This window comes from Sinocyclocheilus grahami, unplaced genomic scaffold (assembly GCF_001515645.1).
Source record: "Sinocyclocheilus grahami isolate Dianchi unplaced genomic scaffold, SAMN03320097.WGS_v1.1 scaffold4.1, whole genome shotgun sequence".
Lineage (NCBI taxonomy): Eukaryota > Metazoa > Chordata > Actinopteri > Cypriniformes > Cyprinidae > Sinocyclocheilus > Sinocyclocheilus grahami.
In genome coordinates, this window is record NW_015505183.1 from 3,805,086 (window position 1) to 3,828,578 (window position 23,493).

The 23,493-nt window shown below is 38.2% G+C and overlaps 1 protein-coding gene across 2 annotated transcripts in view; it reads left to right on the top strand.

Moving 5' to 3' along the window:
• The window catches only part of LOC107583279 (E3 ubiquitin-protein ligase pellino homolog 1), a 47,114-nt gene extending 28,607 nt beyond the window's left edge, over positions 1–18,507 (top strand). The window contains exons 2-8 of one of the 2 annotated variants that reach the window (XM_016269457.1): positions 2,211–2,410; positions 11,010–11,057; positions 11,171–11,300; positions 14,388–14,489; positions 14,733–14,930; positions 15,479–15,667; positions 17,713–18,507. In XM_016269457.1, the coding sequence (XP_016124943.1) occupies positions 2,331–2,410; positions 11,010–11,057; positions 11,171–11,300; positions 14,388–14,489; positions 14,733–14,930; positions 15,479–15,667; positions 17,713–18,291 (1,326 nt within the window). In that variant the 5' untranslated portion in view covers positions 2,211–2,330 and the 3' untranslated portion in view covers positions 18,292–18,507. The remainder of the gene's footprint in view (positions 1–2,210; positions 2,411–11,009; positions 11,058–11,170; positions 11,301–14,387; positions 14,490–14,732; positions 14,931–15,478; positions 15,668–17,712) is intronic. The other variant, XM_016269465.1, reaches the window with a different exon arrangement.
• The last annotated feature ends 4,986 nt before the right edge of the window (positions 18,508–23,493 follow it).

Sequence of the window (23,493 nt, forward strand, 5' to 3'; positions counted from 1 at the left end):
ATTAAGAAGATTAGAAGCCAACGAAGATAAAAGCCAAGATTAGAGAAGCAGTCTTGGTAAAATGACACAAAACAAAAGGTTCAAATTGTATTTCTGTGGTATCCTTGAACACAGTGTCTTCTCAACATGATGTAAACACACTAACTAGCGGAAGTGCTTGTGGGCAGGTCAGACTCTGTTCGTATTTCGTGGGCAGGCGGGGATAATGCAAATGTGTTACCTAGTGACGTATACCGGTAACAGGCAAAAGATTAGAAAATATGACAACTCGTTAAGGCGATTCAGAATCGACACTCTCTTTTGAGAGACATTCTTTATTTATCATGCACTTTTTTGATTAACAACTTTGCAGATTTTTTTTCATTTAAGGATAGCTACGTTATAAACTGCAAAAGCGATATTTTTCAAAAACCCATATGACCTGCTCTTTAAAGTATTATATAGGGACTGTATGGCCACATTCTCTACTACACCCTTAAAATAAGTGACTAAAGTACAGCACTAAGGCACACAGTTTAAGCCCGTAGCAACAGTCTGGTATGTGGGACAGGGATTGTGGGAGGAAGGAGGGAGGTGTGAATAAAGAAGACTGTCTGGATGGAGGGATGAAAGAGGATGCGAATCCCCTGAGTAGCTGGCGTCGCTCTTTAGGGACAAAGAATGAGAAGATGGACATATAAAGACCGATCTCTTGTATATACAAGTTGGCGATGTTAAAGCCAACATGGAAAAACCATGAACCCATGTAATTAATTTCATGTTCCTGGTCATATTTTGAATGATTTTGTAAGCATGTAATGAAAGAAGATGAATATGGAAACCTTTTATGTAATACACGGCCTGAGTGCATGTTTTTCCAAAGAAAATACTGTTTGTTTGTAATCTTTAATTAAAATGTAATAACTTGCTTCTCCTCTGAAACGGCTTTTATTTTCTGCTGACACCACTTAGGTTGTGCAGGCTAATAGTTCATCAGTAGCCAAATAGCTATTTAGGCATTATTGTAACAAACTTCCATGTGTTCTGGCGCCATTGTAGTATGTAACCCTTTTCACCTACCAATCAATTCTTGATGTATAATATCGTGTTCAGTCCTACATTTTTCTTTTTTCTTTTATATGTTTTATCATTATTTAATTTTTTATTTATTGTTTATTGATTGTTTTATTTATTATTATTTTTTTATAATGTTATATTTTTTATTTTTTGTATATGGTTAATTTGTTATCTTTTATACTATTTTTGTTTCAGTTAATCATTATTTTAACTTTATTTATTTATTTAGTTTTTCTTGCTGAATAAAATTTGACAGGATGAGATATTTACTGGTTGTTGTAAATGCTATTTTCAGATTTCAGTGATTTCAGAACATCACATCACTGAACCTCACTGATCAGATGAAACCTCCCTCAGTAACACTAACACACATACGCTGTCTGTTTCAGTTGCTGTACTGTCTCTCCTCACACCAGTTCCACTGACCTCACTTGGTCAGCAGTGCTTGACAGGAAACATAATTCTGAATTTTCAGGGACAAAGGTCTCAAATCATGGTTTAGAGTGAGGGTCATGATAATCTTGACACGGCTCTTGTTGAGTGATTTATTGTACCTCTGTACATGGTGTAATATGAAAATTTGGCCAGGTTTCACACAAAATGTCTCCCAGTGCACCAGTGGGCTGGACCTAGATAGTCTCAAGTCATACTGTATGGTTTCTTTATGGTTGTGTGATTTAAAAAAAAATCCCTTTTCACTTGAGGAAGAGACAATTATTATAGATGGAAACCGTTCTGTATAGAAAAGGTAATTGTGCAAGATCATTTGTTTAGGTGTGTTTAACAGCAATTGTTAGGTTATTTTGACTGGTTTTCTAGGTGTTAAGTTGCATGGGTTTGTGTCTGTTTGAGTGTTTGAGTTTAGCTGATCACCATCTTTCATTATTTGCCCTTTAGATCTTGTCAGCAACTTCAACTTCATGTCTGAGAGCACAGACTGTACTGTAAGTCAGGTTACTATGAGGAAGTGTGTGGTCAAGACTGTGGAATATAGGCCACTGAACATCACTGAAGCAGTTTAAGTGGTGCCTGGTGAAATTGTATAATTCCTTCCTGTCATTTACTAACCTAAATGATACGCCAGCTAAAAGCATCACTAAAAATAGCCGTTTTATGGTTTTACAAGTTTCTTTCTCTGTTTTGTACTGTTGCAGTGATGATGAGGATGAGGATGGTGATGAAGAGGAGACACAGCTGAGAGCTGAGTGTGTGTGGTTGTGTTGCGTTCACATTGGGAGCGGGAAGAACCCCCCTCCCCCACACACACTGCATCCATGTTCTCCCCCGACCAGGAAAACATCTCCACGTCGTCAACCAAAGTGCCAGTCAAATATGGAGAACTCATTGTGCTCGGGTAAGACCTTCTGGCCTTTGACCTTGGATCAGCAGGAAGCAGCATCTGTCGTACTGGAGTTAATAGTTTGTAATGCTCAGTGACAACTTTGCATGCGAGTGTATGTGTTTCTGAAAATAGAGTCAGTTGGCGTGAAGGTTTTGTATGTTTCTGTTGTTGTTGTTGCACTGTGGGCAAAATGTAAGGGTGATGCATGTTTACGAGAACAACAGAGCCCTCAGTTAGAAAACAAAGTGGGTTTCAATGTGGTGTTGGAGTATCATAATGCACTTCATTGACTTTCATTTGCAGAACAGACTTCTATGTGACTTGCTGCGCTATATCATCACATGTTTATCATAAAATAGTTTTTTTGTGTATTCACTTCTTTGATTAGATGTTCTCAGGGGTCATGGATTGGATTAGATTCTCATCTTGAAGCACATAGAGGACTCACCTCACCTCCATTATTGTGTTGGGTTACAGCTGATTTAAGTGTTGTGTTTCTGCTAAACTGTGGTTTTAGCTACCTTTTGCAATAAAACCAAAATCGCAATCGTTCTAATACATGTTTAAGAACAAACCCTGTTTTGCAGTGGTTCAGTTCGCAGTGAATGCAGCTCCATATGGACATCTCTGCATCTGCTCCGAGTTTGGTTCACTTTAACATGCATTCGGGAAAGGTTTAATTGTAAATAAAATTTAGTTTGTTTTGCGTTTGAAAATGCAGAAATGAAGATGGCTTTAAATGTTAGTGTTGTAATTTTATGTAAAATCATATTTTTCAGTGAAATATCTCTGTTTATTAGTTTATTATTTAGTACATAGATCTATCTGTCTATCTAATATTAATAACTAATAGTTCTTCATTAACAAAATTAAATTATTTATTATTATTATTATAAAGCCATTTTGATATATAATCACAACATTTCAGTCAAATTGTGCAGCCCTAAAACAAGCACAGCAAACATGTATTTTTTTTTAAATCACAATTTTTGTCAGAAAAATCATAATTTGATTTTCACCCCCTAAATAGTTTAACCCTATTTGTGTGGATGTTTAATTCTGTTTTGCATCTTTGTAGTGACAGAAATTAATTCTCTTGAATATTTTGGAAATTATATTTGCGTTGCGTAAGTTTGGTTACTGAGCTTCAAGCTCTGACAGAGCTCTCTTGAGCTTATAACCTACATTTGACCACACACTGCTCCATGAGTCAGTCTCCTGAGGAGATGGCTCATTTTCCTCCACCACCTTGTTTTCCCTCTGCTTTTCACTCTCTTCTCCCAACAACAGCTGACACTGAAAGACTTCCTTCATCTACACCTCTTCCCTCCCTCTCTATCCATCTATTCATCTATCTATCTATTCAAAATGACTTTATTGGCATGACTGTACATGATACAATATTGCCAAAGCTTAGTATACATGTACAAAAAGATAAAAAAAATAATACAATAATAATAATTAAATGAACATTACAGAAATAGAATGGAATATTATAACATCTTAGAAGTATAAACTGTAACAAATTATAACGTGTCAACATTTGATACCACAGTCTTAACTTACATAGATACTTAGGATCACTGTGGTGGTAGGGCTGCACGATAAATCGAAATGGAAGCGAGATCATGATTCGACAGAAGCTGCGATTTTCATGCGTATCTTTCAGTAAAGCACAGTTCTGTGATCAGTAGGAAATCTCCATCCAAAGGCCAGAGGCCGCTCTCGCGCTGAAACTCCAAATGCGCCTCGCAGAAGAAACCCAGAAAATGCCTATCGCTGCAGCTGAATAAACAGAAGATTTAACTGCTTTCATTGATTCAACGTGACTAATAAACACACCACTACGGCAATATATGGTTTATCAGAGTTCTTATTATAATTTTCATTAAAATAAAGTATATTTATAATGCAATGCCTTTATCACTGCTTAAATACTTTGAAATATGTTGCATGCCTTATTCTGTGTAAGAAGCCACATCATCTCACAGAAGGATTTATTTCAAACACTCGACTGACGTTATGAAGTGAGTTTGGAGTAAAAACATGTTATTAAATGTGGTATTTTCACATGCTTTCAGATGGAGCAGAATTTACTTCACAGAGCCGTAGTTCACTGAGAAGCTATGCAAACAGCTTTCATTATCGCGAATGATTTCTTCGATTTCAGAATCGCGCAATAAAATCGTGTGCAAATTTATTTATTTTTTTGCCTAACTTGTCAGTGAACTACGGATCTGTGTAGTAAATTCTGCTCCATCTGAAAGCACGTGATGATGATTTCCTGCTGATTACAGAACCGGCTTTACTAACAAAATGTGCATGACAATCGCATTCGATTAATCGTGCAGCCCTATATGGTGGACAGTAGGGTAACACACTGAGGTCAGACACACAACACACATTCACCTGCTGTCTCTCTCTCTCTCTCTCTCTCTCTCTCACTCACATGCGCATTCACCTGCTGTCTCTCAGGCTGTGGCACATCCACATGTATCTTGCAGCCAGGTCTGCTGTCTGTCCCTCTCCTAATACTATCTTTATTTGTTCTGTTTCACTAATGACTGTAAAGTTCTTTAAGTTGGTGAATTTGTTGAAGTAGAGGTTTCTTATGGATATGTATTTATGACCGTGAAGGAGGAAGTGCATCTCTTTCTCGATCTCTCCTTTCTGACAGTGAGCGCACACACCCTTTGCTCTCTGGGTAACCAGCTCTTTCTGTGTCTGCCGGTCTCGATGGCTAGACTGTGCTCACTGAGCCTGTACTTGGTCAGGATCCGTCTCTGCTTTGTGTCTCTGACACACTGGAGATAATCTTCCCATTCATAATTAGATTTTAGAGTTCGATAGAATTGTAATTTACTTTGTGTGTTAGTTTCTTGTTCCCAAAGTTCCAGATATGTATTTTTAGATTGTTTGATAATTTGATTTATTTTGATGTTTGGATGAGAAGCAGTGCTGGTTTGAGACTGGATAGTGTTAGTAGAGTTAGTCAGGTTAGTAAGTCTCAGAACTAGCTGACTGAGTGGACTCTTTTTGGGGTTCAGTTCTTGGGTTTGTACTGCTTTAAAATGTAGCGATTCTGTGGGACTTGATTTAAGATGCATCCAGAATTTGAGGGATATTTTATGCATATTGATAATCAATGGGAATCGGCCTAATTCTGCCCTACATGCGTTATTGGGTGTTTTTCTTTGTAGTTTTCGAATCATTTTGCAGAATTCTGTGTGTAGGGCTTCTGTTGGATGTCTGTCCCATCTAGTGTAGCTCTGATCACTGAGTGGACCCCAAACCTCACTTCTATACAGCGCTATGGGCTGAATTACACTATCAAAGATTTTACACCAAATTGGAAGCGGTATTTCAATATTGTTGAATTTTTTCTTGATTGCGTATAGAGCTCTTCGAGCTTTATCTTTGAGAGCATTCACTGCCAAGCTGAAACTCCCAGATGCAGTGATGATCAGGCTGAGGTAAGTGTACTGCATCGTGTGTTCTAGGGCGGTGCTGCCTAGACTGAACTGGTATCTGTGTTCCTGACATCTGGACTTTTTCTGAAAGACCATAATGCTGGTCTTTTTGAGGTTTACTGCCTTATCTCTCTCTCTCTCTCTCCCTACATCAGTTTTTTGAATAAATATAGAAAGTCTCTGCCGTAAGGGACATAACGCTTTTTCAGATTTACTCAAGCTGAAGATGTCACCTGGTGGGAAACCCCAGATGTCTTATTTGCATTTTTCTGATGTCCATAAAATGGGAGTATAGTTGTATAAGGAAAGCCTCAAGAGAAACGAGCACAATCGATCAGGTTGTTTTGCTTGTTTATAGAGTACATTGTGAAAATGTGGGTTTGCCAAAATATGTCGAGAATGCATTCAACAGCGTCAATGCATGCCTTCTGTAAACTCATGTTAAATCATTTAGAGACTTAATAAAGTCCATCGCTGAACATCTAAAGCCCAAACCCACACAATACCAAAGGCACAATGTTGAACTTCACATTGCAGCCACTGTGTCTGTGAAAGACCCTTGGGTAGTGAGTAACAGGGTGGAGCACAGAGGGAACCTCCACAGAGGAAACCACAAGACATAGCAGGTATAGTGTTCAGTGTTTATGTAGTGTACACTGGCTTCACGCTGCTCAGATTTGTTTTTCAAACACCTGCTTTAATCTTTAGTACTAAGTGTTCACACTGCCATTTTGTAAGTAATCATATCAGATCCATTCATTCAGATCTGGTGTGTTTATTGGTTCTTTTAATAATGGTAATGGTCAGCATTACAGCATGAGACAGTAGCTGACATTGTGTAACAAAATGATGAAAAAAAAAGATTATTATTATTATACGAATCCTACTAATAAGAACAATATAAAAACGCACTAAGGATTAATGAGCTACTGGATTCATGAATATTAATCGGGTTGTGTGCGTTTGCCAAGAAGAGGTCCTCGCTGCAGCCTGTAGCACGATGACGTAGCTGGACTATATCCACTACGTAGTGGATATTTTACGCGCGTGCGCTGTAGTAGGTCTCGAATAAATTCAAATTTTTATTTACATTTGATAATTTTGCAGACGCTTTTATCCACAGCAACTTAGTCTAACGACTTGGTCTAAGTGAAGTCTAACGCAGTACATGTAGCGTTTTTGACCTACATTACAATGTAAAAACTTTAATGTCTAAATTCATCCGCGATGTTTTTGTCTATACCGGCAACTTCAAAGCTTTATTTATTTAATTATTTATTTTTTGAATAGCCTTAAATATGTTATCGCCAGGATGCACATCAATGCTGTATCCATTATTATAAGGATACAACAAGCACTGTAACATGACTGATATGCAGACGTTGCACTGTAAATAGCTAATTATTAAGATATACTTCTGTCATGAAAACAAATTCCTCTTATGTGAAAACATACCTGGCAATAAAGCTCATTCTGATTCTGATACATCACTCTTTCAGAGTTAGCCTAAATGTCTTTTTGATTCTATCCGTCATGTTTATTTAAATGCCTTATCTCTCTCTCTCTCTCTCCCTACATCAGTTTTTTGAATAAATATAGAAAGTCTCTGCCGTAAGGGACATAACGCTTTTTCAGATTTACTCAAGCTGAAGATGTCACCTGGTGGGAAACCCCAGATGTCTTATTTGCATTTTTCTGATGTCCATAAAATGGGAGTATAGTTGTATAAGGAAAGCCTCAAGAGAAACGAGCACAATCGATCAGGTTGTTTTGCTTGTTTATAGAGTACATTGTGAAAATGTGGGTTTGCCAAAATATGTCGAGAATGCATTCAACAGCGTCAATGCATGCCTTCTGTAAACTCATGTTAAATCATTTAGAGACTTAATAAAGTCCATCGCTGAACATCTAAAGCCCAAACCCACACAATACCAAAGGCACAATGTTGAACTTCACATTGCAGCCACTGTGTCTGTGAAAGACCCTTGGGTAGTGAGTAACAGGGTGGAGCACAGAGGGAACCTCCACAGAGGAAACCACAAGACATAGCAGGTATAGTGTTCAGTGTTTATGTAGTGTACACTGGCTTCACGCTGCTCAGATTTGTTTTTCAAACACCTGCTTTAATCTTTAGTACTAAGTGTTCACACTGCCATTTTGTAAGTAATCATATCAGATCCATTCATTCAGATCTGGTGTGTTTATTGGTTCTTTTAATAATGGTAATGGTCAGCATTACAGCATGAGACAGTAGCTGACATTGTGTAACAAAATGATGAAAAAAAAAGATTATTATTATTATACGAATCCTACTAATAAGAACAATATAAAAACGCACTAAGGATTAATGAGCTACTGGATTCATGAATATTAATCGGGTTGTGTGCGTTTGCCAAGAAGAGGTCCTCGCTGCAGCCTGTAGCACGATGACGTAGCTGGACTATATCCACTACGTAGTGGATATTTTACGCGCGTGCGCTGTAGTAGGTCTCGAATAAATTAATATTTTTATTTACATTTTATCATTTTGCAGACGCTTTTATCCACAGCGACTTAGTCTAACGACTTGGTCTAAGTGAAGTCTAACGCAGTACATGTAGCGTTTTTGACCTACATTACAATGTAAAAACTTTAATGTCTAAATTCATCCGCGATGTTTTTGTCTATACCGGCAACTTCAAAGCTTTATTTATTTAATTATTTATTTTTTGAATAGCCTTAAATATGTTATCGCCAGGATGCACATCAATGCTGTATCCATTATTATAAGGATACAACAAGCACTGTAACATGACTGATATGCAGACGTTGCACTGTAAATAGCTAATTATTAAGATATACTTCTGTCATGAAAACAAATTCCTCTTATGTGAAAACATACCTGGCAATAAAGCTCATTCTGATTCTGATACATCACTCTTTCAGAGTTAGCCTAAATGTCTTTTTGATTCTATCCGTCATGTTTATTTAAATTTAATTGGGGATATTAGATTAATGCCGATCCATTTTGTTTATTTAGATTTTATATTATTCTAATATAGCTAGAGAGAGAGGGAGAACGAGCGCTCTCGTAACGGAATGCATGGTTTATGTCTTTAGCCATTTATAATTGGTATATCTATCTCCAGGGATTTTACTTGCATATAGGCCTAACACACAAAAAAAGAAATGGTAATCTTTGTGTTAATATGCCTTGTCCCGACCGTGTGTGTATTTATTTGTTTGACACGGGATTAACTGTAAAAACCCAGTATAACCCGGGATAATGGATCTATCGGCTATACGGAACCCCGACTGACAGGATTGTTTTTCTTCTTTTTATTTTTATATGGTATAAAAATTATGTCCGCATATTTTAGTAGGCCTATAACTTTTTTTATACTCTGTCACATATAGCACAGAGAGTGAGAACGAAAAATAATATTTGATTCATGAACGAATTTTTGATAGAACTATCTAACTATCAGAGGAAAAAATAAAGACAATAGTTACACCCCATTTTTTTCATAAAGAACAAACAAAATTGTAATTAGCAGAGTTTTATTTCTAAAACGAATCAAACTAATAAAAATAAACATAGCTTACATACCCTTTCATTCAAAACTAAGCCATCGTTGCTTAAAGTTTGAATACACTACTAGTTTAAAGTCACAGTATAATATAATCTATGTAAGCCTATGAAACACCTATATCTCGTAATTACAGTTTCATTTTCTTTAAATACTAGCTTTAATGATAGCCCCACTTTGCGCATGCGCATTAAAATCCAATACCTGCGCATGCTCGTCAAACATCCAATACGTATTGGATCTGATCCAGCTACGTCTTCGTGCTACAGGCTGCAGCGAGGACACACTCGCGTTTGCTCGAACTGATTCGCTGAAATCAAAACAGGGACGATACTACGTGAGCACAAGCCAATGAGATTGTCGTTAGCGCATTAGTTCCGCCTACTACAGGAAAACCCGGCAGTTCTTAAAAGCTGAAGAATTCCAAAGGAACTCTGTTATTTTTACAGGAAAATACAACAAAGTATATCGTTTACATGTAGCGCATCAATTCTGCATGTTATGTAAGACTCTCGCTCGCTCTCGCTCTTTGCGTGTTTGAGAGAAAGCGTCAGCGAGTCGTGCGCTTCACACTAGATTTTACGTTACGCCAAATACACAAACACAGGTGCACTGCGCAATCTGTACAACAGTTATTGAGCCTTTCTTTTAACAGTTTTAAATTCAGTTACTGTGCACGTGAAAAACTATTTATAGCCTTTTCTACGCCCGTGTTTTGTTCTCACAGACACCCGGTAGCAAGTAACAAAACAACATTAAACTCCGGCAAGAAGATAAAGTCACAAAATCATAGACATGTATTTACAAATCAAGTATAATGGGAACACAGAATGATCTTGGAGAGAGCTTTACCGAGCTGACTGCTGTAACCGAATGCGACCAGGGTTTAAAGGCTGAACGAATGACTGACAGCCACAGCGGAGGAAAGAGTTTGTGTGAACTTTAATGTAAGGACTTAAAAATTCATATGTAGCTCACATTAAACTATCGTATGGCTTCAGAAGTAACACAGAATAATTCACACAATCGGAAAAAAATTAAATAATAATTATCGGATTTGAATCGGCTCTCTGACCGATACCCGATCCAAGAAAAATGGCAGTATCGGAGCCGATACCCGATATGAATATCGGATCGGCGCATCCCTAGTCGCGTCCTCAATTAAGAAACTCAAATATGACCTGATTATCCAGGCCGAGACACATTTCCATAAATCAGATTTGAATTGAATTTCAGACCTCATATGAATGTAGGAATGCCAAATTACAAGTGACGTGGGGTATCACTGTTACTAACCTTGCTCATAATGGTAATCCTGTCTCTATGGATACTGACCACCTGCACATGATTGCCCTGTTCTTATTAGACTCCATGACAAAAGTTGTCAGGCTTTTAACCTTACAAACTTGCTATGAGGTTGTGTCAGGTTCAGTATGTCATCTCACCTAAAGATATATTTTATGAAGAGTTGATCGTGAACTTTGACTCTGGAATGTTTTTTTTTGTGGAATTTGGTTTAGGTTAGATTTTGGTTCCAGATAACAACCTAAATGACTGTCTGCTTTTCCTTAGAAAAGCACTGGATCGAATATCAACCATACAGGCTTTGTTTATGCTTTTGTAAGTTTTTTTTATCCGTTATATTCACCATCTGTTGCCTGTGGCTGAATTGGTGGTGGAGTAAGTGGTGAGTGCAGGTGTTTTCAGTAGAATTTCTCACCCTCTTTCTGCAGGTATAATGGCTCTCTACCCAACGGGGACCGGGGTAGAAGGAAGAGCAGATTTGCACTCTTCAAAAGACCCAAATCCAATGGCGTCAAACCCAGCACTGTACACGTAGCCTGCACCCCACAGGCTGCCAAGGTACACACACACACACACACCCTCCACCTAGGCATTACACAGGACTAGCTTAAGGAGTAGTTCACTTCAGAATAAAAAATTCCTGATAATTTACTCACCCACCTGTCATCCAAGATGTTTATGACTTTCTTTCTTCAGTTACAAAGAAATTAAGGATTTTGAGGAAAACATTCCAGGATTTTTCTTCATATAATGGACTTCAATGGTGCTCAACAGGTTGAATGTCCAAATTTCAGTTTCAGTTTAGCCTCAAAGGGCTCAACACAGTCCCAGCCGAGGAGTTAAGGGTCTTATCTAGTGAAACGATCGGTCATTTTCTAAAAATAAATAAAAATTAATATTTTTAACCAAAAATGCTCGTCTTGCAATTAGCTTGACCTCACGCATTAAGTAGTCACGTTGGAAAGGTCATGAGTGACGCGCATTGCGGAGCTAGTGTAAGACGAGATTTGTCGTTAAAAAATATATACATTTTAATTTTTTTAAGAAAATGATTGATCGTTTCATTATATAAGACCCTTATTCCTCGGCTGGGATCGTGTTGAGCCCTTTAAAACTGCACTGAAACTGCAATTTGGAAGTTCAAACTGTTGAGCAACATAGAAGTCCATTATCTGGAGACAAATCTTGGAATGTTTTCCTCAAAATCCTTAATTTCTTTGTGACTGAAGAAAGAAAGACATGAACATCTTAGATGACATGGGGTGAGTAAATTGTCAGTAAACTTTTATTCTGGAAGTGAACCAATCCTTTAAGAAAATCAGCAGCTCCAGTGTCATTTTGGTTCTGGGCAAGTTTTGAATTCTAAAACTAGTGGGCTTGAGCTGTAATGGAACCAGGGTGTGTCCAATCACGCATTTACACACAAACAGCTCTGGGCTTGATTCCAGTTTGTTAGACTATTATGTGCTGCCCAATAAACTTTTGCTGACCAAATTAAATTTTTTTCACATCTACAAATAGTGTATTTTCCCAATTTTATCGATTATTTCGAATTTATTGTTTTGCCACAATTTTATTTTTAGAAATGGAGGAATCGCAATTTTCAATAGAAATATTACCAAATGTTAGAATTAGACACTTTGACAATATGCTGGTGATAACAGTATATAATTATATGATTAACCGCTCACGTGTGACGCGCTCTGTGAAGGACCATAAATACAGGCTAAGCACCATTCACACAGAATGCGCTTTTGTGTTGACAAAGATGCGACGCGGCCAGTGGAATAGGTAAAACATGCAAGAAGATGGGAGTGAACTTTATCTTGAGTGCAGTGTTTTTAGAAAGCTGTTTCGTGCATGAGATGCTGCAAGAGATGCGAGTGCAACATTCAAACATATCCATGTTTACACAGAAAAAACTATGGAAAAGCAGCGCAATCGAATAAAAAAACCTGTAAAGAACTACTACGGTATGTCTGATATTTCATGTTTGCATCATGGTGACAGGCTGAAAGCTGCTGTTGTTTTTAAAGAACATTTATAGTTAATAAGTCCGCTGGTGTTATACCTTCAGTCATTTTCAGAATCAGAAAGAGCTTTATTGCCAAGTATGCAAGGAATTTACATACAAGGAATTTGACATAAGCTTCCAGTACACATAGAGACAACAACAACACACAGACAATAAAAAAAATAGGATGAGAATAATAAAAAAAAAAAAACACACATGTAAATATAAATAGACAAATATTGAAAAATAAATAAATTGTATGTACAGTTGTGCTATAGATGATATAATGGAATAGAATAGAATGAGATGCAGGGGTGTACTAGGATGGAGGTGGTAACAAATAAATAAGGTTATTGCTCATTTTTATTGCATAATGTGGGGAACATTTAACTGTTCATGAGGTAGATTGCCTGGGGGAAGAAACTGTTCTTGTGCCTGGCTGTCCTGGTATTTGCGGCTCTGTCGTGCCGGCCAGATGGCAAAAGTTCAAAAAGGGGATAACTTGAATGTGAGGGATCCAGAGTGGTTTTCTGAGCCCTTTTCCTCACTCTGGGAAGTCGTGGCCTAATGGTTAGAGAGTCAGACTCGTAACCCAAAGGTTGCGGGTTCGAGTCTCGTACCGGCAGGGATTGTAGGTGGGAGGAGTGAATGTACAGCGCTCTCTCCCACCTTCAATACCACGACTGAGGTGCCCTTGAGCAAGGCACCGAACCCCCAACTGCTCCCCGGGTGCCGTAGCAAAAAAAAAAGACTGTTCCGGGTGTGTGTTCACGGTGTGTGTGTGTTCACTGCTGTGTGTGCGCACTTTGGATGCAGAGCACTAATTCCAAGTATGGGTAACCATAACTCACTCGCATATAGTTCTTGAAGGGTGGGCAGGGGAGCACCAATAATCCTCTCAGCAGTCCGTTCTCTGTAGTCTTCTGATGTCTGATTTTGTAGCTGAACCAAATCAGACCGTTATTGAAGTGCACAGGACAGACTCAATGACGGCATTAGAACTGTTTCAGCAGCTCCTTGACTTGAAATTTTCTAAAAGAATTTTCCTTGTATTATTTCTGAACAAATAATATGTATAAGACAAGTTTGTTCAATATGTTGTTGTAGTTTTTGCATCTTTTCTGCAAAGATATTTAACAAGTGATTTGATTAACATTTACATCATGTTGACAACTTCATGTGTGCTGCACTTGGAATAGAATTTTCTTTAACTAGAGGTTAATAAAGAAAAAGTAACTTGAATCATGTTGTAGTTACATTTTCAAGTTGACTAGTTAAAAATCTTTAAAAATCGAGACTCTGTCAAACATTCTGGAAAAATCGAGATTTAATTTTTTTGCAAAATCGCCCAGCCCTAGTATGCGTATATATTTTGTATTCATTTTTAATTTATTCTATAAATAAAAGTACTTATTTACTTTGAGTATATTTACAAAAAAAAAAGAGATATAAAATGTTTAAAGCCATATAATATATGTATTTATGACAGTAAGATTAAGGGGCGAGTGTTTTAAGTATTTTTAATTTATTTGATCTTATTTTATTTTTAGGTGGTGGTTAACTGGTGATTTCTTGGGCATGTTATTTCTTGATGTCAGCATGTCATTTTATCATCTCTCTTTTTTTTTTAGGCCATAAGTAACAAGGATCAGCACAGTATTTCCTACACGTTGTCCCGTGTACAGACAGTGGTGGTGGAGTACACTCAAGACAGCAATACAGACATGTTTCAGGTACCAACTCGCTGCTGACTAAGCTGTCCTTTAGGACTACTTCTTGGATTGTGTTCAAAAGCGTCCATTAATCTCACTACTCAAAGTGTCAGCATGAAATAATGCCGTCACTAAGCAGAAAAGAGGTGACACTAGCATCTACTTTGATTCTGTTTCCTACACTGTTTCTATAATTGTGTACAGTGATGCAAGCTTACCAGTTTCTCTGCAGTGTTTGATGTTTAATTTCTCTCTGCATCTCAGATTGGGCGCTCAACTGAAAGTCCAATAGATTTTGTGGTGACCGACACGGTTCCCGGGAGTCAGAGTAACTCTGACACTCAGTCAGTTCAGAGCACCATATCTCGCTTCGCATGCCGGATCATATGTCAGCGAACGCCCCCTTACACCGCCCGCATCTACGCCGCCGGATTCGACTCCTCCAAGAACATCTTCCTAGGGGTGAGATAGCGAGGAAGTTTGACTTCATCTTATGTAAAGACAGTGGGTGATTTGACCTGAGAAACTAGCACTGCTTTTGAGCAGCATAAACAACTGATGTTAGGCCAAATATATACAAATATATAATGAAATCAGATCTGGAATCTGAATAGATTTAAATGCACAGGTATTCTCTTTCTGAAGCATTTGAATGTCATGTAATCTACCTAAAATAGTGATGTTAACATTTATTCAAAGTACTTGAATAAATGTTTTTTTTTTAAAAGATCATTTACTCATCTTCATACCTGTCCAATACCGTATGACTTATTTTCTTCTGTGAAACATAAAGATATTTTGAAGAATGTCTTTTTTCCATACAATGGAAGTCATTGGGCTCCAGGGTTTGGTTCCCAATGTTCTTCGAAATATCTATTGTGTTGCAGCAGAAGAACGTCGGTCATTCAGGTTTTGAATGTCATAAGTAAATGTTGACAGTTTTTATTTTCAGGTGAGCTAACTCTAAGTATTCAAATAAAATCTTAATAACTTTTTTTTTTTACTTACAGGAGAAAGCAGCAAAGTGGAAGACATCGGATGGACAGATGGACGGTCTGACTACTAACGGTGTGTTGGTAATGCATCCTCGCCATGGTTTCACAGAGGACTCCAAACCCGGTGTGTGGAGAGAGATTTCAGTGTGTGGAAACGTGTTCACCTTGAGAGAGACACGTTCGGCTCAGCAGAGAGGGAAAATGGTCAGTGCTCAGATGTTACATATGTATATAAAAAGCTGTAATGCAATATCAGATGGGATTCTGAAATGGAAGCTCTGTTAAACAGTCATATGGCTCCCTGCAAGACGGGATGTTGGGGCATTCTGGTGCCATTGACCGGTTGCTCTGGGACGCTGTTGCCACAGTAACAGCCCAGGCGAGACAGCTGTGCCCTGTCCGGTGTAACACAAAGCTGTAAGATGATCTGGAGTTGATCTGTTAAGTGCGTCAGACAGGAGGTCCAATGAGAACTACTGCTCTCAACACTTTCCTCCTGTGCTCATAACAAGTCATTATCTTCAGTGGTTGTCTAGAGTCTAGACAAATAGAGGCCTGTAAAGACTCCTAGATATGCACAGTGAAGAACACAAATCAAACTGCTTATGTATTCTTGTTGCACAACTCAAACACTCTCTCTTGATACGCATGCACTCACAGTCCAGAGGCTCCGAGGCCCCACATTAATCTGGGTTGTCACAGGCAGAACAAACACGCTCCTGATTGCTGTTCATGTCCTGCTCCTGAGTCGTCCTGCTGATGGCTCAATGCTGGCTAAACATGGTTCTAATGCTGTCTCAGTGCTGGGTAAACACTGTTCGACTGTGATGCTGCTGTAGAGACGTTCGGCTTTACTGGCTCAGAACAGATCACGTTATAGCCCAATTGCTCAAATTCTGGCCTGACACTGTTGAAACTGTCAAGTAGTTCAGAAGCTGGGACATAACATTTTGTCAGTGGGCACTTGTGCCAGCAGTGTGCACCACTATATATAATCTTACCATTCAATTCTCAAGTCAGCAGATTCTAGCAATTTGTTTTTTAATTGTTAATATAAGTTATAGAAGCATTACTGTTCAAAAGGGTGAATACTCTTTAAGTATTCGAATACTCAAATACTTAAAAATCGAATACTTTTATTGAGCAAAAATGCATAAAATTGATCAAAAGTGACAGTAAAGACTTTTACATTGTTCTGTCCATATAAGGTGTGTCACTCGGGTGGGAATTTTAACTCCTATTCACTGGGAATAAAAAAATTATTTAGCAGATGCAGAGACATATAGGAGGGGAGTTTTTGTTATCAACTTTTGGGATTACTGTTCTTGCCGATCCTAAACTAGTGAAATATGAAATTGTTAATATTAATTCTGTGTATAGGATATATATACATATATATATATATATATAAAGTTAAGCATTCATAATTGCAATAAAAAATATATTAAATTAGCATTAATTGTTTTATTTTAAATTCATGCATTTTTATTTTTATTGCTATTATAATTATTAATGTATTTATTTTTTTGTCATATCATTTCCATTGTCCTCATTTGTATACATTACGTGATATTCAGTACTGTATACAGAACATGTATTATGGGACCTTTAAACTTTGAGGGCAAAGAAAACAGCAACTCAACATACATACACATACACACACACACACACACACACACACACACACACACACCTCCATGCATGCATACACAAATACAGTGTTGTATTTGCACTTTTACTTCGTGACCTTCACATAAGACAGCTCAGACACTGCACAATTCACACACCGTGTCCATACAGCTGTGTGTGTGTGTGTGTGTGTGTTTGTGTGAGACTAATGCAGTATGGTGAAGGTCAAACTAAAGGCTGATCAAGGGTGGCTCTGTGAAATATGTCGCAACCATGAATTATATAATTCCAGGATGAATGTGTGAATCATAGGGTGTGTGTTTTGTGCATGTGCGTCTGTCGTATGTGCATTACATATGACACATAAGACAGATGTCTTAAGCAGTAAATAGTTATATTATTGTCATTCTTTGGCTCTTTTTATAATGAATGAATCATTACTGTACAGTGAATGTTGGGGCTTTACTGCCCCCTGCAGGCAAACTTTCAGCACTGCATTTACTGATAAGATCTGCCTTTGTTTTGCTTTAATCATGCATCATGTGTTAAAAGCATGAATATGGACTCTATTTATAATTAAATCCTCTTCTCTTTTCTCATTGGTCTCTCTCTCTGTGTAGGTGGAGAATGAAACTCAAGAGTTAGTGGACGGCTCTCTGATTGATCTCTGCGGAGCGACTCTCTTGTGGCGTACCGCTGAAGGGCTTTCCCGCACTCCCACTGTCAAACACCTGGAGGCGCTCCGGCAAGAGCTGAACGCTGCTCGTCCCCAGTGCCCCGTGGGTTTCAACACCCTTGCCTTCCCCAGCATGCGGCGGAAGGACATAGTGGACGAGAAGCAACCCTGGGTCTACCTAAACTGCGGTCATGTTCACGGCTACCACAACTGGGGTAACCGCGATGCAGAGCGAGAGGGAAGGGAGGGCCGTGAGTGGGAATGTCCCATGTGCCGTGCTCGTGGGCCGTACGTGCCGCTGTGGCTGGGCTGCGAGGCAGGGTTTTATCTGGATGCGGCCCCTCCTACTCACACTTTCAGCCCATGCGGCCACGTGTGCTCAGAAAAAACAGTGGCATATTGGAGTCAAATCCCTCTTCCTCACGGAACGCACACCTTCCATGCTGCCTGCCCTTTCTGTGCCCAGCAGCTCAGCAGTGAGCAGGGATACATCAAACTGATCTTCCAGGGGCCCGTGGACTAACTACACCTGCATATGTCCTTTTACCCCAGTAACCCATTTGACAAACATTAGCCAGGCATTTCTTTGTTGATCCTATAATTTGATTTTATAAAGATGACATTTTCTGTGCTCTGACTGTTTTTTCCCCTCCCTTTCTGGTTTGTAAGTGACCTTTATACTGCTTTTTCGAATACAGAGAAAAACAAAAATATATATTTTCAAATAAAAAGTTTATAATAAAAAATAAAAAAAAAGGATTAGACCTCTTCAGAACAGCAGAGCACATGCACACCCACATTTGAGCATTCTGATTGGGTGGCTCTGCTTGTCATTTGAAACGGTGGGTGTGGCCATTACAGATGGTGATGTGTACAGTGTTTATTTGCTAACAGTAATTCTCAGCACTAAAGAGGCAATACACCATCCATGTATGTTTATAATGAGCTTACAGACTATCTGTAAGTCTATCTGTACTCAATTTATTCAATAATTCACAGCCTTTCATAAAGCAACTACATTTAGATTCCAGATAACTGTTTTCCATGTGTCTAACTTAAAAAATACTTAATGCCTTTTTTTTTTTTTTTATACACTATCAATGTTTATCAAAGATAAAAATGTATAGGCGTGTTTTTGGGGAGTTAAGTTCTATGTAGCTGTTTTTTGTTTTCTCTTTATTGTGAGTCTTTTCCATTTGTAGGCTTCGCTATAGCATTCAGGTTTTTCCTCATTTGTTCTCGTATATGTAGGTTACTTATGATTGTGTGAGTGAAATCTTTGCAATAGTGAACCAATGAGGTCATGCTCAGAGAAATGAACTCCAGAAAGCTCAAGAGGCCTAAAAATCTTCACCTCCCTTTAAGCACAGGCCAAAACCTCATGCCCTTTGAGCGACTGCGCTCATCAGCGAGTGTTGCAAAAACGTGTCCGCTTAAGTGTCTTGGTAAGATCCCTGTTTTCTGTTTGAGCCTTTTCTGTGTAGATGACTTCCCTTGTTTGGATATTTTGGAGACACTTGGAAGTAATTTCCATCCATAGTACAAAAAGCAGCATTAATTTCTGGAAAAATCCTTTACCTCTTTTATAGGTCAGTTTTAGTCCCTCTTAATTTGCAAATTGAGATGTGATTAGTTTTGTACTTAGCAGCTACTGAGATCTTGATTCCAGTATAAAGGGTAATTTTCTCCTTGTTAAGTTTAAAATAGATATTAAACAATATTTTCAAATGAATGAAACGCCCCCTGTGTGCAAGAAACGAAATAGTTAAAACTTAAATTGCCATTCAAAGTTTGGGGTCAGTAAGATTTTCTATACGTGTGTGTGTGTATATATATATAGAGAGAGAGAGATATTAATAATAAACTTTATTCAGCAAGGACACATTAAATTAATCAAAAGTGACAGTAAAGACACATGCCACAACAGATTTTTTATTTCAAATAAATGCTATCTTGAGCTTTCTATTCATTGAAGAATCTGGAAAAAAAAACCTGCATTAGGGTTTCCGCAAAAATATTAAGCAGTGCTTTCTGCTTTCAACATTGACATTCCTGAGAACCAAATCAGCATATTAGAATGATTTCTGAAGAATCATGTGACATTGAAGACTGGAGTAATGCCTGCTGAAAATTTAGCTTTGCCATCGCAGGAAGAAATTACATTTAAAATATTAAATCTATGAAAATGTAATCACATAAATGCAGCTTTGGTGAACATAAGAGATGTCAAAAACATTTAATCCTACCGACCTCAAACTTTTGAACAGTAGTGTATGTTTTTCAAAAGCCATATGACTTTCTTATTCTGGGGAACACAAAAGAAGATGCGTATAGCAGTCTAAGCTGCTCTTTTCCATAAAATATAAGACGATGTTTTAATTGACATGATAACTTAAATGTCAGTCTATTCCTCACAAAGGTATCATATTACAACCGTGGTTCATCATTCACTTTCATTCTATGGAAAAGAGCAGCTTTGACATTCTTCTAAACATCCTTTTTTGTTCTATGGAAGAAAGTTAGTTTGAACAAATTTGAGATGATCGTTTTTTTTCCCCCAGCAAATTTTAGGTCCTCTAATCTCTATGTGTGTAAAAGTATGCTAATATATTTGATTTTGTAATGACATTTTTGATTGTTTGATTTCATGTACATGCTGTCGTATGTACTGTGTTACATGTAAGAATCTGGAGAGCATACATTGAGTCTGAAGGGTCGAGAATCCCAGGAATTTGTGTGAAGTGGATTCTCTGCCTGAGGAGTCCAAGCTCAACTTCCAGAGATCATTCAGTTGCTGCTGTTCTGAACAGCACCCAGACATGGCATACTGGTGCAGGTTTCACCTCAGGGAGTTTCCTCCATCCTGACCACCAGGGCATGTGTTCATGAAGTATTTCAAAACCTGACAGCTGATCTGGGGTCAGTTGTGTGTGTGGAGATCTGGACCACACTCTGCTCAAAGTGTTGCGAGTGAATATGAAGCTTAATCACGGCACAGACATAATAACCCCTCACCTGAAATACTGTAATTTTTTGTTTTAATTTGAGGATGCTTCATTTGCAAAATAATTCTCCATCTGTGAGTATTCTTTCCAAACATTAAGCAAACACATTAGATTTGTTAGACACATTTGTCTTTTTAAGGGCATCGCTCGTTTGTCTCTGTAGAGACGGCGTGTGTAAAGGGCTTTTCTCCTTTTCTTTTTGTTTGTTTGTGTTCTTTGAAATGTCTTTTGTCACTTTGGTCTAACCGGTCTGCATGATCCTAGTGTGTGTGTATGTGAGAGAGAGATAGAGAGAGAGAATGCATGTTTTGAAAAATAAGAATGCATAAAGGCAAATGTTGAGAATGTGTCTGATCTACCATTTTGTACCGACTTTAAACAAATAAAAATTTTAAAAGCATGTTGAAAGATTTTGGGTGTTATTTTTTCTTGTCATGGACACCTGAGGCCAGACTGACTCTTACCTTTATTTAATTCATTTCTGTCTTCAAGGATTATGTTTCTTTTAAAAGTAATATACAGTGGGTATAGAAAAGAATAACCCCCCCCTTTAAAATCACATTTTGTTGCTTTGCAGCCTGAAATAAAGACAGACACAGTTTTTGTTTTATCCAGCTGTATTTACTCAGTGTAACTTATAACATCCAAGTGAAAGATATAACACCAACATGTGAAAAACAAAAAACAAAACAATCACTGAGTTGGAAAAAGGATCACCCCCTTGTGTCAGTATTTTGCTGAACCACCCTTTTGCTTTAATTACAGCCTTTAGTCTGTTGGGATTTGTCTCTACTAACTTTGCACATCTAGACTTTGCAATATTTGCCCACTCTTCTTTGCAGAACTGCTCAAGTTCAGTTAAATTTGATGGTGAGCGTTTGTGGACTGCAGTCTTTAAGTTATTCCTCAGATTTTCAGTGGGGTTTAAGTCTGGGCTCTGACTAGGCCATGCAAGGACATTCCCCTTTTTCTCCTTCAACCACTATGTGCTCAGTTTAGCTGTGTGCTTTGGGTCATTGTCATGTTGGAAGGTAAACCTTCTTCCTATTGACAACTTTCTGGCAGAGGGCAGCAGATTTTCCTCAAGAATTTGACGGTATATTGCCCCATCCATTTTTCCTTCTATCTTGACAAGTGCTCCAGTACCTGCTGCAGAGAAACACCCCATAACAGGACATTGCCACCTCCATGCTTTACTGGAGGAATGCTGTTATAGGATGGTGAGCTGGATTGGATTTCCGCCAGACATATCATTTGGTGTTGAGACCAAATAATTAATGTTAAATTTCTTGTGGAGTGGCTTTTTTCTTGCAACCCTCCCATACAAGCCACATTTGTGGAGAATTTGTGATATTGTTGTCACATGCACACAATGATCACTCTTTGTCAAAAAATCCTGCAACTGCTTCAGTTTCCTCCTGCTCTTTCATCCAGTTTGGAGTGACGTCCTGATCCAGGGAGGGTCTGTGTTGTACCAAATACCTTCCACTTCTTAATAATAGACTTCACTGTGCTTCTAGGCATTGATAAAGCCTTTGACATTTTCTGTATCCATCTCCTGACTTGTGCCTGTCCACAACTCTATCCTGGAGATCTTTTGACAGTGCCTTCCATAGTTGACTCTTTTCTTCAGTTGCACTCAAGGACTGAAATGCTCCAGAAAAGCTATTTTCATGCTGTAATCAAAATGACCACAGCTTATCACAGTTGAGAGTCAAATGGTTTTGTGTGCCACTGAGAAGGTGATTAGTTGATTTAGTTTACAAGTCATTTTAAGGAGGGGGTGATCCTTTTTCCAACTCAGTGATTCTGTTTATTTATTAATTAATTTTTTTCTGACATGTTGGTGCTAGCCTATATCGTTAACTTGGATGTTATATACAGCTTGATAAAAACAAAAACTGTGTCTGTCTTCATTTCAGGCTGCAAAGCAACAAAATGTGATTATTTTAAAGGGGTGATTCTTTTCTATACCCACTGTATAATAATGAGATATGATTCATGCAAACATGTCCTGTTGGTCACTACCCTCTTCTACTAGACTAATTCAAAGGAGCATGATGAACACGACTGCTAATAGGTTAACATCGGCATGAAATCAAAATTGAAAATTCTTATTTTTTTAATGGAATACTGTAGTGTTTATTATAAATAATTTATCCATGCACTTCATTCTTTTTTTAAAATTCATGTGCACTCCTAATCTTTAATCAAAAATTTTAACCTACCCTCCCCCTCAAAATGAATCTTCTCTTCCGGTCATGAGCTATGGCGCAAGGGTGGAGCTAGTGACGTGAGGGGTAATGAAAGCTGATGCTTCACTTTATAGAAATCAATGCATTGACCAGTGCTGATGCAAGCCATGGGGGGAGTACACTACCCTTAAAAATGTAAAGGATATTAGGACAATACCACAACATTACTCTTAGGACATCGCAAACTATTTTTTTATGAATATGACTTAACCTGATGGAGGACGCACTCAGTCATTCAGGCAGTCTCTCTCTCTCTCTCTCTCTCTCTCTCTCGCTCGCGCGCTGTTAGGCATGTTTTGTGCCGTTGATCGTCCTCGTCCTCATCTTCCTCAATAAATAAAAATGTCTTCATGCTAGGGTGTTGGCAGTGAATCCAGTGGAGAGAAATCCCCCCACAACTAACTGCAAACTGGCATTCAGATATACCTCAATGTTGTTAGCAACGCCCCAACTTCCACTGATCCA